This window comes from Zingiber officinale, chromosome 5B (assembly GCF_018446385.1).
Source record: "Zingiber officinale cultivar Zhangliang chromosome 5B, Zo_v1.1, whole genome shotgun sequence".
Taxonomy (NCBI): domain Eukaryota; kingdom Viridiplantae; phylum Streptophyta; class Magnoliopsida; order Zingiberales; family Zingiberaceae; genus Zingiber; species Zingiber officinale.
This window is the reverse complement of record NC_055995.1, coordinates 109,793,482-109,808,761: the sequence shown is the minus strand read 5'-3', so window position 1 is coordinate 109,808,761 and position 15,280 is coordinate 109,793,482. Positions and strand designations below refer to the sequence as shown.

Below are 15,280 nucleotides of genomic sequence, written 5' to 3'. Positions count from 1 at the left end.
CTTCTCGTAAATCTTATTATGGTGAATCATTTAATTTGAAGATTGATCTTTGTCATGAAAAATTGGGGTTCTTAGTGTTTATTTTTCTTTAGTAATCCATGTTATGAACTTTAGTAATGTGTACTATTTTTTTTCTCTCTCTCGTTATGTTCCAGACAAGGTCAGCTAACAATTTCAGATATTGCAAGGAAGGCATTTCTTCATAGTGTAAGCACTATTTGGAACCTATGTATATGTACAATATAAATAGCCAATATTATATATTATGGTTTTGGTTTTCTTATGACATTATGAATTAAAGTCTGAGCATTAAATCATATATCACTATCAGTTCCATATCGTTTTTCTATTGCCATCAATCTTTGAAAACATAAATATCATACTATGTCTTCGTGGTAATGCAAAGTTGCAAACTACCTTAGATGTGGGCATGATCGTCATGTTGTGGTTTATCATGTGTCCTTGTAAGAACATATGTGAGTCCCTGCAATCTTGTCTTTTAACCTGCCTTTTGTCCGTGGGTTCATTTCTTCTGCATCTATTTACATTCAATTCTCCAACTCTTTGAATTATATTTTAAAACATTTGGCAGCATTTTATGGAAGGACATGCTAAAAGTGGCCCTATATCTCGTTTGCCTGTCATTACCATCTCAGATGCCAAAAATCAACTGAGAGATGTTCCTGTTTGTCAGGTGTCTATTTGTCACTATTTCCTTTTTCTTCTTTGATGTTGAACCATATTGTGTTCTTTTAATAAATGCTTCATTGTACCAGCCTTTCCATTTGGAATTAAATTTCTTCAATAAAGAGAATCGTGTCGTTCAATATCCTGCTAAAGCATTTTATCTTGATGGATTCAACCTCATGGCTTATAATATTGCTTCTGGAGGTGATAACCTATACAAGAAACTATACTCCATGGTACAACTGAGTGGCTTGTTTTCATCTTTTCTTCTGTAATTGAGAACCAGCACACTAGAATATATTGTACATTTGACTTTTATTTATCAAATTTATTCAGATTCCTGGAAATGTTGAGTGTTCTCCCAAGACAATGATTTACAGTGCGAAGCAGCATCTATTTCTTGTTGTCTTTGAATTGAGTGCTGCTAATGGTGTTGTTCATGAAGTTGTTCTTTACTGGGAACAGACAGATATTCAGTCAATTAATACTAAAGGAACTTCTGTAAAAGGTAGCTCTTTCCTGAGTGCATTTGAATTACTTGTTTTTTCTTATTGCTAATTTTTCCTCTGATTTGCAGGTCAAGATGCAGCTTTTTTGGGCCCTGGTGAAAACCACTATGCTATTCTAGATGAAGATAGAACTAGCCTTTCTCTATATATTTTGCAAGGAGCAACTTCTCAAGAAGCCAATGAAAAAAAAGGAGCCAATGAGAAAAATGGATCACTGGATGAAAACTCATTTACAGAGTCTAATGTTGCCTCAAATCAAGGGCCTCTTCAATTTTCTTTTGAAACAGAGGTTGATCGCATATTCTCATCTCCATTAGGTGGATATCTAACCTATCCTTTCAAATACAGAAAAATATTGTCTACTCAAGAATTTTTCTTTAGCACAAAATAACAACTAGTGTTTGATAATGCCAATTTCCTTTCTTTCAGAGACAACTCTGTTGTATGTTATATCTGGTAAGCACATTGGACTAGCCAAACTGCTTCAGGGATATCACCTATCAAATGATGATGGACAGTATATTTCAACAAAAACTGATGGAAAGAAGTTCATTAAGCTGAAACCAAATGAAACTGTTCTTCAGGTGCTATCTTTTGTTTCCTTTTTTTTTCTATGCTGACAAAAATGACTCTGACAACTATTGTTATTTCGTTCTATGTGATATTTAGTCTTTCATTTATGCTTCTTGTATTTCTGTTTGGTTAATTCCTACAAGTTCACACTCTGGAATTGCACTTGGTAATTGCAGGCTTGATGTCATGTATTGTTTTTATCATTTTTGTACCAAGGTTTTAAATGTTACTTATTGTACTCATTTTGATCCCTAATCAAGGTGGTACTATTCCAATGTGAACCTGTATCAACACATGGTATGGGTCACCAATGTTTTGAAAACCAGACCAGATTGAGTTATTTTAATTAGGAGCTGGAAACAAAATTTCTCTGGGCCAAGTCAATAAAAAATCTGTTTGAACTTGATTTTGGCATTTTCAACCAAATAAGGGAATGGGTCACCAGTCCACCAGCTTCTTTGGTTTAAAAAGACACAGTCAACCCAACTCAGTCATGCTGAGCTATCCACCTATCTATAAAAATAACAAACAAACTGAATCTCAAGTAATTGGGGTCGTCTATCTTTTTTTTCTCATTGTGTTGTACTATTATCTAGTTTCTTTTTCTTATTGTCATTACCTAAGTGTTTTTGAGTGAATTGTTTCAAGTTGTGATTGAGACAACTTTTTCCATAAGTCCTAGTGGATAAACTTATTGCAATGAAAGAAGGCAAATAATTAACCGTAATGGATTAGGAATATTACCTGCATCTGAACCACCTCTTGTTCAACAAATTATTTATGATGACTTGTGAAATCTTAATAGGAGATTTTGGAGCATCATCTATGTTTGTTTGATTTTCCTACAAGGCATCACCAATCCATGACTATTTGATAATTCCATCAACAGTGTTCACAACTGTCTATGCTTGAGATTTCAACATGTGCTTTTGTGGTTGATTGTCCAAAGGCAAAAATTGAAGCAATTTCTGATATGCAAATATAGTTTTCTAAAATAACTTCATCACAGAATGCACAAACGATTCATTTGTCTCAAAGCATTTTTCTAAATCATATTGTTCTTTAGAAGGGATGACCAAAGATGAAGATGACTATGAATTTGGAAATGACATTTCTCCATAATTCAATTTTTGCATTCACATTGGATTACTAAACTTGTGGGACTTGAGTTCCTGGTCATGGTGGAATATCATTCATAATAAACTGATTCAAAGAGTTAGATGGTTTCCAGATATTGACCATGTCCTTATTTGCTTATTATTCTATTATTATTTTTTAATTAGAACAAATTTACTATGTCCTTTTCATAATTCAACCTATTTTATTTCAATCAGATTGTAGAAGTGTATGTAATTGCGCAAAGCTATTATTTGAGATCTTTTTTGTTATTGAATTTAATTCCCCTGTATTTTGTGCTCTCTCGTGCTTTTCTTCCTTATGCTTAGGCAAAGAGATCTCCAATTGTTTCATCAGGAAAACTACCAAATACTTAAGTTATGTGAGTCAAAGCACAGATTAAAATCTTATGCTGTGCTGGTTGACACAGGTGAGATTTTTCATTCGGCTCTCCTAGCGAGATGTGTAATGGATCAATACCAACACAAGGCACTGAAGGAGAAGTGTGGGAAGGAGAGACAGTGAGATTGGGAATGAGAGAGATGATCGCTGCTGCTCGATTCGCTCTGGTGTCACAAGAGAGATGAAGAGAGAGAGAGCATGGGCATTCCATGCAAGAATCAGTGTGATAAGAGAAACAACGAGAAAGAGCCATCATGAGAAGAGAGTTATCGTGTTTGATCCTAAGTTAATCAAGTCAAGTCTGAATTATACTCAATTTGAACTGACTTGACCTTGACAATAAAATCTACTAAAATGACTCAACTAGATCCCAATTAGAGATCCCTAAAGCCTCATAATCAGTATGATTCAGCTTAAATAATGACAAACATTGAAATTAAATAGCAATGAGAATTTTAATTGAAAGAAAAATAGAATATAGTAATAATTCTTATAGTGAAGAAAGTTTAGTACATTTTTTGATAGATGCTCACTTTTGATATTTTTAGCTGGCTCACACCGGAACCAAAGCTTTTCCTCTATCTTTGTTAATGTTCCCAATCATAGGACACTGAATGCAATGAATCAAATGATGTTTCCAACACAAAAAGATTATGTTTTACAAATAACCAATGAAAAATTGTATAAATTGTTCTATGGGATATCCTTAACATTTTAAAGCTATTTATGTTGAAGTTTGGACCAAAGATTTAAATATTGTCTTCTTTAAGGAAATAATTCTTTTATATGGTTAATTTATTTTTAAGATTGCATTATTGCTTAGCAAAGATGATATAATTATACTAATTTAGCTTTATTTTGATATAAAGATGATGCAAAATAAATAAATAAATATTGATACTTGTATCTTGTTAAATGACAACAATAATTAGACAAATAGACAACAATGTTTGGTAGAGTAGTTGAATTTTGAAAAAAAAATTGTTTCTTTTTAATTTTATATGTGAAAGATTACAATAAGATATTTTGCAAAAAAAATATTTTTATTAGTGTGATCAATAGTAGCAAGAGTGTACTCGGTGAGTCAACGAGACGTGCATCACCGAGTAAAGAATCTTAGTGGTGGAATGAGAAAGTATTTGAGAAAGTGAAGAAAAAATAAACAGCCTATAAGACATTATACACTTGTAAGAATGAGGAAAACTTTAAAAAGTATACAATAGTCAAGAAAGATGTTAAGAAAACAATAAATAAAGCAAAAAATAAAACTCATTAATGCTTATATTGAAAATTGGATACAAAAGAAGGAGAAAGAGATATTTATAAAATAGCTAAAGCGAGAGAGGAAGATAAGAGATCTTATCTAAATAAGATATATTAAAGATGAATAGAATACAATACTATTAAATGATGAGAAAATAAAAGAGCGATCAAATTGATATTTTTATTAACTTTTTAATAAAGGTTTAGGTAAACAACTTAAGTAGGTCAAATTTAAATTTTTATCGTAGAATTCAAACTTCAGAAGTAGAACAAGCTTTAAATACGATGCAAAATGGAAAATTAGTTGGACTCGATGATATTTTGATAGAGGTATGAAAGTATCTTGAAAAATAAGGTATTGAATGACTTACAAAGTTATTCCACTTGATATTGAAAACAAAAATTATGCCTGATTAGTGTAAGGTAAGTACTCTAGCTCCCTTATATAAAAATAACGGAGACGTACTAAATTGTGTAAACTGTAAGAGTATGAAACTAATGAGTCATACCATGAAACATTAAGAGTGAGGAAGAGACCTTAATGACCGAAAATTAATTTGAATTTATGCTTGGAAGGTCGAGAATAAAAGCTATATATTTTCTCATACAACTAATTGAAAAGTATCAGACTTATACATCGTGTTCATTGATCTAGAAAAAATTTATGATAGAGTTCAAAGAAAATTATATGGAGAATTCTAGAATAAAAGAGGTATTAGCATATAGCGTATATTGAACTAATTAAGGATATGTACGAGGATATAATGACAAGAGAAAATTTCGGACGCATTAACCGAAGTGTTTCCCATAAGAATAGGGTTACTTCAAAAGTCAACTCTAAGTTCCTATTCTTTTACATTTATTATCGACGAACTCACTGAACACATTCAGGTACCGCGGTACTTGTTGTTTGCAGATAATATTATTTTAATAGATAAGACACATGAAAGAGTAAATGCTAAATTTGAATTCAAGTTTAGTTGAGTAAAAATAGAATATATGGAATTTAAATTTAGTAATATTAGACGTAATTAGACAATTGTTAAAATAAGAGATGACGAGTTGTCTAACTGATATCTCTAAGTAATGCCTTATATATTATACAAGCAGGATAGTTGAAATGAAGGAGAGCGGTGTGTTTTGTGATCATGATTCGCCAGAACGGTCGTGGCGGTTGTCGCAGACACTACCATTCTGGTTCCGATATCATTTAATGAAACGGTTGTGGCACAAATTTATAAAAAAAATAAAAATAGAGATTTAGTAAAAAAATAAATAAATGTATAAATTACATTACTAATAAGCCAATAAAATACATGAAGACATAAAAACAATATATCAGTTCATAATTATCATACAATAATATAACATAATAAGAAAAATACAATGAAAATTATACCTTATTAGAGCTAATACCATGTGGCAAAAGGCGATTCGCTCGCCCCCAGCGCCCCCGCCAACCCGTCCCTAGGCCAACACGGAGGAGGTAAATCACGGGTGGCTACTAGCCATTAGTGCAAATGGCCAAGACATGGGGGAGGTTATGGTCGGTCACGCCGAGTTTCGACCCCAAGACCTCACCCCATGCCTTAACCATCGCACCGCCCCGAGGGGACTTATTAGAGCTAATACCATGAAGAATGACGTGGAGGAATCAAATTTTCATTATATTCTTCTTGAGTATCATGTTGATTAAATTGATCTCCAATATATGAGCATTGATATAAATTAACATTAAATCGTTCATATGGATATTCATTTGATTGAGTTTATGAAAGATGCTCAGAATTAGATGATTGACTTTGTAATAATGTTTCATCACAACGATTATAATATCTAAAACCTTGATACCCAATAGAACTGCCAATAGCATTTGACGATTCACGATCACGATCATGATGTCCAATATTGCTCCCAAGAGATGTCAAATTACCCTCAAATCCATGATGTCTAATTCCACTTGTATAAGATGGTGAATAATTAGATGATCTATCAAATGAATCTTGTCTGGGTTGATTGCTACCATACTATCTATATTTACCTTATTGATATCCAATTGGACCATGCCTAATATCTTGAGATAATTTCTTTATCCGTAATCATCTCTTACTATAATTCATTGGCTCCCTCTCAAAAGCTGATATTTCATATGTTCTTCAACATTCATATATTATCGGGAAGATCCAATTGAATGTTTTTATCATCGAAATATAGAAGTGATGTTTTCCCTCCATCCCAGGCCGATACCCATGATTAGTATCTTGTGCTGCATAATAATTTTCATGACCTTGTGCGTGTCATGTTGATCATCTTGATGACTTTGATGACCATGATGTTCACTTTGTTAACCATGATCCATCACTATCTTCACTATTTGATAAAACTTCTTTTCCTTTCAATGGTGTTAACTTTTCTACATTATTCTTCTTTCTTGAATGACTTTGAACCCTTATAGTTGTGTTGTATTCTTCAACATTTGATGCTTGAAGTGCTTGATCTAACCATGCCAAATCATCATCTTCTAAAATTGGCGGTTCATTATCTCTTGTCCATTCATTTAACATGTCATCATCATGAAAAATGTGATTGAGGTCTATCGGGCCGTAAAAATCATCTTTTTTATGCATCATGTTTCGTACCCTAAGTCGCAAATTGTAGTGAACATAAACTAATTTGTGCAACTTTTTAATAGCCAAGAGATTTTGAAGCTTTGTGTGTATAAGAGATTATGTACTCCAATTTCTTTCACATCTTGAAGATGAGCATGTTTGATTTAGAACTTTTATTGCAATTTTTCGAAGGTGACCATAATCGCTCCACCATTCAGCTAATACAAAAAAATCAATATCATATATATTTTTTTAATTCTAAATATTTATAAAATTTAAATTAAAAATGTGGAAGAATTTTTTTAATTGCCATTTTTGCTAGTGGAGACCCAATTTACCTATCTGGTATGCGAAAAATTAATCTGAAAAATATAAGAAAAAATAAATAATTATTGTTTATGTTTGGAAAAAAATATAGGAACATAAAAAAATTACTTCATAGATCGCTGAAGCTTGTGCATTTAAGTTTTGCTGCAATCTCTTGATTACAATCTTTAATCCTTGTTTAACTTCATCATATTATAAACACAAGTTCAAGAATATTGAAGTAACGGATTTAGGAAATATGCTGAAATATCAATAACATAATAAGAAATTAGAAATAAGGAATTTGTAAATGATTTTGATGACAAACAAATTTGTTACCTGCGACATATAAATGCTGGTGTAATTGATTGTACCATCAATAATATCCTAATATGATTGTCAATCTCTGGTATTATCTTTTATTATTATTATTTTTTTGGCCCACGGGGCGTAGCGCCGACGGTGGGCACGTAACATTACTGACGTAATGGCCAGGGGTCTATTCTCAGGAACTAATGACCTAGGGTTTACCCTACTATGCGCTTAACGCTTGTGTATCGTATTTACCTCCCTCGATATTCGTGGGGCCGACACTAGGGGGGTCATTAAGTAGCGGATCTACCTTTTTTTTCACTCTATCCATTGCTTCGTAGATAATTGATATTGTTGGTTTTTATCATGGTCAACTAATTTCCAAACTTTTACTAATGGTTCAGTTGTAACATAAATATTAGGAGCCCTCTTCCAAAATCTTCCATCCATTATGATGTTTGTAATTTTTTATGCTTCTTTCCTTCTTTTGCTTGTGTTATTGTATGCTTCCCAATCAGTGCACATTCTTTTTAAATTTGAAGAATGTCGAACAAAACTTTTAATTGAAATAAATTCGCTCGCAAATCTGGTTATTCTTGGTCTTAATAATTCACCTTCATTTGTAAATGTTTTCATCAAATTCACAACTTTATCACTATTATATATGAAGTTCGTTATTTGCTTGGCTTTCTCAACACACTTTTTTACTTTCGTCATCTTGCCAATATCTTCTCGCATGAGATCGATACAATGTGCTGCATAAGGAGACAAAAACAAATGTTGCCTTTCTATCATCAATTTGGTACAACGACCTTATTTGCACCTTCGCTGTCTATGGCTACATGCACAATATTTTCCTCTCCGATTTCATCTATAATTTTATCTAACAAAGATAAAATAAAATTCTTTGCTTTGTTGGTGTAATTAATAGAATTATGAAACACCATGTTGCAATCACAATATATCATAAAATTTATGATTGGATGCTTGTTGCTTGTGCTTCAACTATCACACATTATTGTGCATTTATACTTTGGCCATTTTGATTTTAAAGTGCTTAAATATCCATTTATCTCATCCACCTCCTCTTGTAAATAAACACTATCAATTTGGCATCATGTAGGACCTTTTATTCCTGTTTTAGCCTTAGCAATGGTGTTTATCATGTATTGATAGTATGAACCACTATCTGCTGCATTAAATGGAATAACATTACATATGAACCATTTTGATATTGCCTTGTCAATATCTTTTACTTTTTTAGCACCAAACCAGTTTTTGATACTCTTATGTTTCGTGGGAAACATAAAAGGGTCGATTCCTTTTTATGGTAATCGAGAATCCTCTCTTACATTTAAAGCTTCGAGACATCCTTTCTTTTTTCAAAGACGAAGAATAGAAATTCCTACGATTATAAAATTTAGAGTAGTTAAGTACATTAAATTGATAAGGTATATAAACACGAATTTAAAATATTATTGACCATAATGATTATACATCTTCTCTTCAATGACTTGTTTTATGACTTTGTTTGATGTTTTTTTTTGTAATTCTCAATTTTCTATATCTTCATATGCACATGTTGAAGGGGAGCCTTGGTGCAACGGTAAAGTTGTTGCTATGTGACCAAAAGGCCACGGGTTCAAATCCTAGAAATAACCTCTTGCAAAAAGCAAGGTAAGGCTACGTACAATGGATCCTTTCTCGGGACCCCGCATGGCGGGAGCTTCGTGCATCGGGTTGTCTTTTTTTTTCATATGCACATGTTTTATGTAATTGAATCTAAGACTATTTGTTTTTTTCTTTGCATTAAAACTTCTACTTGCCTTGGAGTCTTGAAGATGTTTTTGTAACATCGATGATATTTCGATAGGAGCTTTGTGACATGTCTCGATATTTACAGTATACTGTTTTTATCTTGTAATTCTTTTAGTTATAACTTTTTCACAAAATTAACTTCGTATTGTTTTATAATTACCAATATTAGAGTTTGGTTTCATTCTAAATAAATAATAATATATAATTTTGACTTAATGATAATGATAAAAATCATGATAATGAGAACATAGGTTGAATCACATAAAAATGAAGCATTCTTAATAAATTAGTATATTAAACCAAAAAAATAGAAAATGTATCTATTTGCGAATATGATGGAAATGATGGAGGAAATCAATTAATTAAACGAAGGAGCCGATGACCATGAGCCAAAAAATGTGCATGCTCAAATTTATGTTAGATGCTCAATCAATAGAACTGGATGAAAAATTACCTTATTTGCGAATATGATGGAAATGATAGAAGAAATCAACTAATCAAAGTGAGCTGATGAACTTGAGCCAAAAGATGCATATGCTCAAATTTTTGGTGGATGCTCAATTAATAGAACTAGATGAAAAATTACCTTGTTTGCGAATATGATAGAGAAATCAATTAATCAAGCTATAAGGAGTTGATGAATATGAGCCAAAAGATGTATATGCTCAAATTTATGGTAGATGCTCAATTAATAGAACTAGATGAAAAATTAACTTGTTTGCGAATATGATGGAAATGATAAAAGAAATCAATTAATCAAACTAAGGAGCTAATGAACGTGAGCTAGAAGATGCATATGCTTAAATTTATGGTAGATGTTCAATTAATAAAACTATTGAAAAATTAAAAAAACTAATCTTGTTTGCGAATATGATGGAAATGATAGAATCAATGAATTAATCAAATGAAGGAATTGATGGCAGTGAGCTAACAAATTCATATACTCAAATTTATTGTAGATGCTCAATTAATTGATCTGATGGGTACTCATGCAGTCATGCATTATTAGCAAACTTTAAAAAAAGACGTGATGTGATGCTATTTTTTTTTCCAATATAGACAAAACATTGAAAGATTGAATCAAAAGCAAAGTTAGATTAAACAAAACGGTAAAAAACTTGGAATCCAAATTAATCAAGATGTTGGTTCCATTCTTTTGTTGTTATAACATCTAAGAACGGTGTCCCAAAGCAATCCACATTATTCATTGGAACTTTGGAACGACGTGAGTTGTCCCCGTGTCGGAACGCTCGTTCTGGCTGTTCCACATTTGTTCTGACGAACTATATTTGTGATTATAAAATACCTCTAAGAATAAAATTTTATAAAATGGCGATTAGACCTGTAATATTATATGAAACTGAATGTTGGGCTATGACTTGAGCATATGAGCAGAAGATGAGAGTTGTAGAGATTAGGACGTTAAGGTGGATATGTGGACATATAAGGATGAACAAGATGAGAAATGAAAATATTAAAAAGAAAGTCAGGGTTGCATTTAATGAGGACCAACTTTGGAAGACACATTTAAGATGGTACAGACATATATGTAGATGATTAATAGATACTCAGGTGATATGAAACTATGATAAATGTGCACATCAAATGAGAAATAGGAAGATAAAAACATATTTAGTTTGCATTAATAAAATAAGATAAAATTTATTTAAATATAAATGATGATATACAAGCAGATAAAGTTCAACGGCATAGAAGGATCTATATAATCGACTCCACCTAGTGGGATAAGACTGGGTTATTGTTGTTGATTTATTAATTTACATGAATATAAATTTGATATAGGTCTACTTTCTCAATGTATAATGCACATCTTATACACATGAAGCTTTTTCTTCCGTTAGCTAATGCATTCCTCCTTCCTACAAAGGAAACAACTAGAAATAGTGTTCTGCTTTCAATCCAAAAAAGAAAAATGAGTAAAAAGTAAACTAAAAATATATATAATTTGTTTATTGAAAGAGAAGATTATATAAGATATTGATGTTGATAACTCTATAAACAAAATGATCAAGATTGTTGTAATAATTTATTACCTATTACTCTCAAATATTAATGGAATGAGTTTTTTGATTGGTGTACTTAAAAGTAAATACGACTGCAACCGTATAGAGATGATATGAAAGAGTATCAAAATTGTATCATTCTAGTCAAAGTATCATTCTAGTTAAAGATTGAAACTTTGATATGGCCGGCATGGTTCATGACTGTAAACCTTGGTTAGGAGTCGCTAAATCTTGTTATTTCTTAAAATTTGGTTCTCAGTTCTTCTATGAAACACAATTATAAATAATTCCACCATTTTTTCTTTGACACTGATATTTCAAGTTTCTTTCTTACCTCTCTATTTTGCTTGTGCAGGTTCACTGGCAAGAAACTCTTAGAGGTCAAGTTGCTGGAATACTAACTAGTCATAGAGTTCTAATCTGTTCGGCTGATCTGGATATTCTATCCAGCAGTTCAGCCAAATTTGATAGAGGATTTCCATCAATATCCTTTTAATCCGAAGCCTTCATTATCTTTGAACTTGGTATTTATTATCTACATTCTTTAGGTTTTGTTAGTACCTTAACATCATTCTACTTCCGGTCCCTTTTATGGGTTGGTCCAGCACTTCTCTTTTCAAGCACTACTGCAGTTAGCGTTCTCGGATGGGATAGCAAAGTCCGAACTATTATTTCGATTAGTATGCCTTATTCTGGTGAGTTGTTTGAATTTGTAGGTACATAACAATTTTTTTCAGTCTTGTTTAGTTATGAGGCAATTTTATCCATCTTCTCTTAGATTGCACATTAAAACAGTCAAAACTATAGTGTGTACAGAAGATAAGCGTGTAGAGCATACAAAATTCATTTTTGAACACAAAGTTTTCCCTACTTTAAAATGGATTGATTGCAAGAGATTTGTTCTTATTTAGTTCCATTGGTTGATGTTTTACTTTCTGTTATTTTGGTGAAAACAGCTTTAGAATTACTTAACCTTAGGGTAAGATAGTTTGAATGGCAGAAGAGTACTGGTTGGTAACTTATATGACAAGTGATGCTAATACCTTTCCATAAAAGTTCATATCTGCTTTATTGATCTAGTTTATGCCCTCAAATTTAGAGTGAACTGATTTGACAAAGCCGTAAGTCTGGTTATTATTAGAATGTAATGCTCCAAGAGGAACTTTCCTATGAAGGATAAATGCCACCCTTGGAGTTGCAGAGTAATTTCTATAATTAACAAAATTTGATGACTTTTTTTTTTAAAAAAAAAATTGATAGTTTCCCCTATATGTTGTGGAGGCAACCTGTTTTCACACCAATGATTTGCAAGTAAAAATAATTATACACATGATTGAATACGAATTCAAGCTTGCTGTACCATATAAACAAAGTTTTAACAATTAAGCTTCACAAAGGCAATATTAAATAGATTCTGACATTTTTAGAAGTGTAAATTATTTTCACCACTTTAAATTAAGCCAAAAATCAACTCAAGGAAAATAAAAAGAAGGTTCACTTATTAGAAAGATTACAACATCCACGTATCGCAAGAGATAAATTCAATCAATAAGAAATGAAAAAACTGGAACCATCTAGGTTATCTTTGAGTCACAATACAACATCGACAACTATGAGGGAGCTAAGGACTTGTTTCAGGTTGCAAATCTTGGGTATGAGCATAATTATGCCCAATAGGTGTGCATTAACAAAAAAAAAAAAAAAATATATGAATGAATAGCTTGTGAAGAGCTCAATAGACAAAGGAGAATAGCTATATTTATATATTAACCATTAACATTAAATTGCCTATTTCATTCACTAATTATAACTCCGTATTAATTAACAATATCAAACTTCAAAAATTATGCTCTATTGACATAACAAATATAGTAAAGCTAGTATTAAGCTTAACAACATATGCTATTGACTAATGTAAAAATATGTAAAAGCTGTGAGTGTGTACGTGTAATAAAAATTCTTGTTTGTTAACAACATATATATATGTAAAGAGAGAGCTACTTAGGGGTATATGTTGGAACAATTCTCCCTTCATGGTATCAAAGTTGATAGTAAGCTGCTGCCGTAGTTTCTTTCTCATTGTGTTGTGCGATGTTGTTGATGTCCTTTGCACAAGATCTCCTCAAAACTCTAGAGCTGGTAGGACCAAATCCACCTTCATACTTCCAAACATGCAGCCCTCTATATGTTGAAGCTAATCAACCTAGTCTTCTCCTTTATTCTGTTAGTGAAGTTTTTTCCACTGCTCTCGGGGGGTCCCTTGATTCCTTTGACAACTTCTCCTTTCTTTATCAGGTCTCCTTGATTTTGTTAGCTATTTCTTGCATCACTTCTGTGCTAATCACCTTCATTCGCTAAGAGGAATTATCTCCCTTTGCTGTTACCCTCAGTGTTGATCCTCTATGTTGCCCTGAGCTCTTAGCCATTGCATTGCCTGTCCTTTGCATCATTCCTTGGGTTGGATAGCATTTAAGACCAATCTCAAGCATAACAAATTTAGCCATCCCAAGCACCTAGTAAATTCATCCCTAAGAAACTATTAGCTAAATCTAGACATTCCATTCTTTTCTTGGTCCATGCTCGATTCAGTGAACATTTCAACCAAAATCTAGACATCCCATTATTTTCTTTCAGCCATGCTTGATTCAATGAACATTGCACCATTTTGAATTTTGGATTTCTTTGACACTTCTTCAATGCCTCTAATTGTGTGACTTGTCCTACCATTTTTGGGTTCTTAATCATTTCCGCAAAAAACTTGAACGAAAAAGAATTATGCTTCCTCAGCCATTGCTATTCGAGTATGTTTCATAGTCTAAAGTCCGTGTGAGCACCTCATTACTCTAATGGTCGAGATTCTTGAATATACTAGAGTTGTCTTCTGGACTTTACTCATTATCTTCAGCCCTTTTAGCTACATTTATCCTCCAGATTAACAACCAGCTTAGTTATCTTGCTTTTTACCATTTGAAACAAATGTTTCCTAGTTCATCTAGTCTTCAATCCCTTGATTGTGAGTCTTGCAAGTACGTCTTCAATCCCTTGATTGTGAGTCTTGCAAGTTCGGTAAAGATACCAAGTCCTTTTCCTTTAGAAGTGATCGTAAATGTGGTTTTGTACAGGATGTTCTTATTCATTCAAATATCCGGGGCCTATGTTGTGTCTGTTATACTTTTGGATTGAAATAATTTGTGACCTTTATCAATGATTATTCATGGATGACTTAGTTGTTTTCTAATAAAAGAATATTTTTGGTGTTTTTTTATGTTTAATTTTATATTGAAATTAAAAATAAGCTTGACATTTGTATCAAGGTTTTATGTAGTGATAATGCTAAGGAAGACTTCTCTCCCCTACTCCTTTTTAAGTGTTCTTATTGGGTAAGGTATTCTCATCAATCTTCATGTTTTTACACACCTTAGCAGAATGATGTAATAAGATAGAAGAATCTGTTGGGATGAGACAGATAGTGTTGCTAGGGGGCGTAAATAGTGATTTGCGATTCTTTCTTGGTTCTTGATCATCGTGCTTGTCTACAATGTGTTAACACATAGCAGAAAATATAGAAATAAAACACAATGTAAAACACATGCATGACAAACCAATTTACATGGTTCAGAATCCCCGACTCCTACTCCACGGCCTAGTCTTAGTGATACTT

The 15,280-nt window shown here is 32.3% G+C and overlaps 1 protein-coding gene across 1 annotated transcript in view; it reads left to right on the top strand.

Moving 5' to 3' along the window:
• Positions 1 to 15,280, top strand: part of LOC121985334 — a 64,326-nt gene that overhangs the window by 37,312 nt on the left and 11,734 nt on the right. Inside the window, exons 11-18 of the mRNA XM_042538713.1 lie at positions 156 to 207; positions 593 to 694; positions 777 to 923; positions 1,024 to 1,195; positions 1,265 to 1,513; positions 1,626 to 1,780; positions 11,975 to 12,103; positions 12,197 to 12,314. Of these exons, the coding sequence (XP_042394647.1) occupies positions 156 to 207; positions 593 to 694; positions 777 to 923; positions 1,024 to 1,195; positions 1,265 to 1,513; positions 1,626 to 1,780; positions 11,975 to 12,103; positions 12,197 to 12,314 (1,124 nt within the window). The remainder of the gene's footprint in view (positions 1 to 155; positions 208 to 592; positions 695 to 776; positions 924 to 1,023; positions 1,196 to 1,264; positions 1,514 to 1,625; positions 1,781 to 11,974; positions 12,104 to 12,196; positions 12,315 to 15,280) is intronic.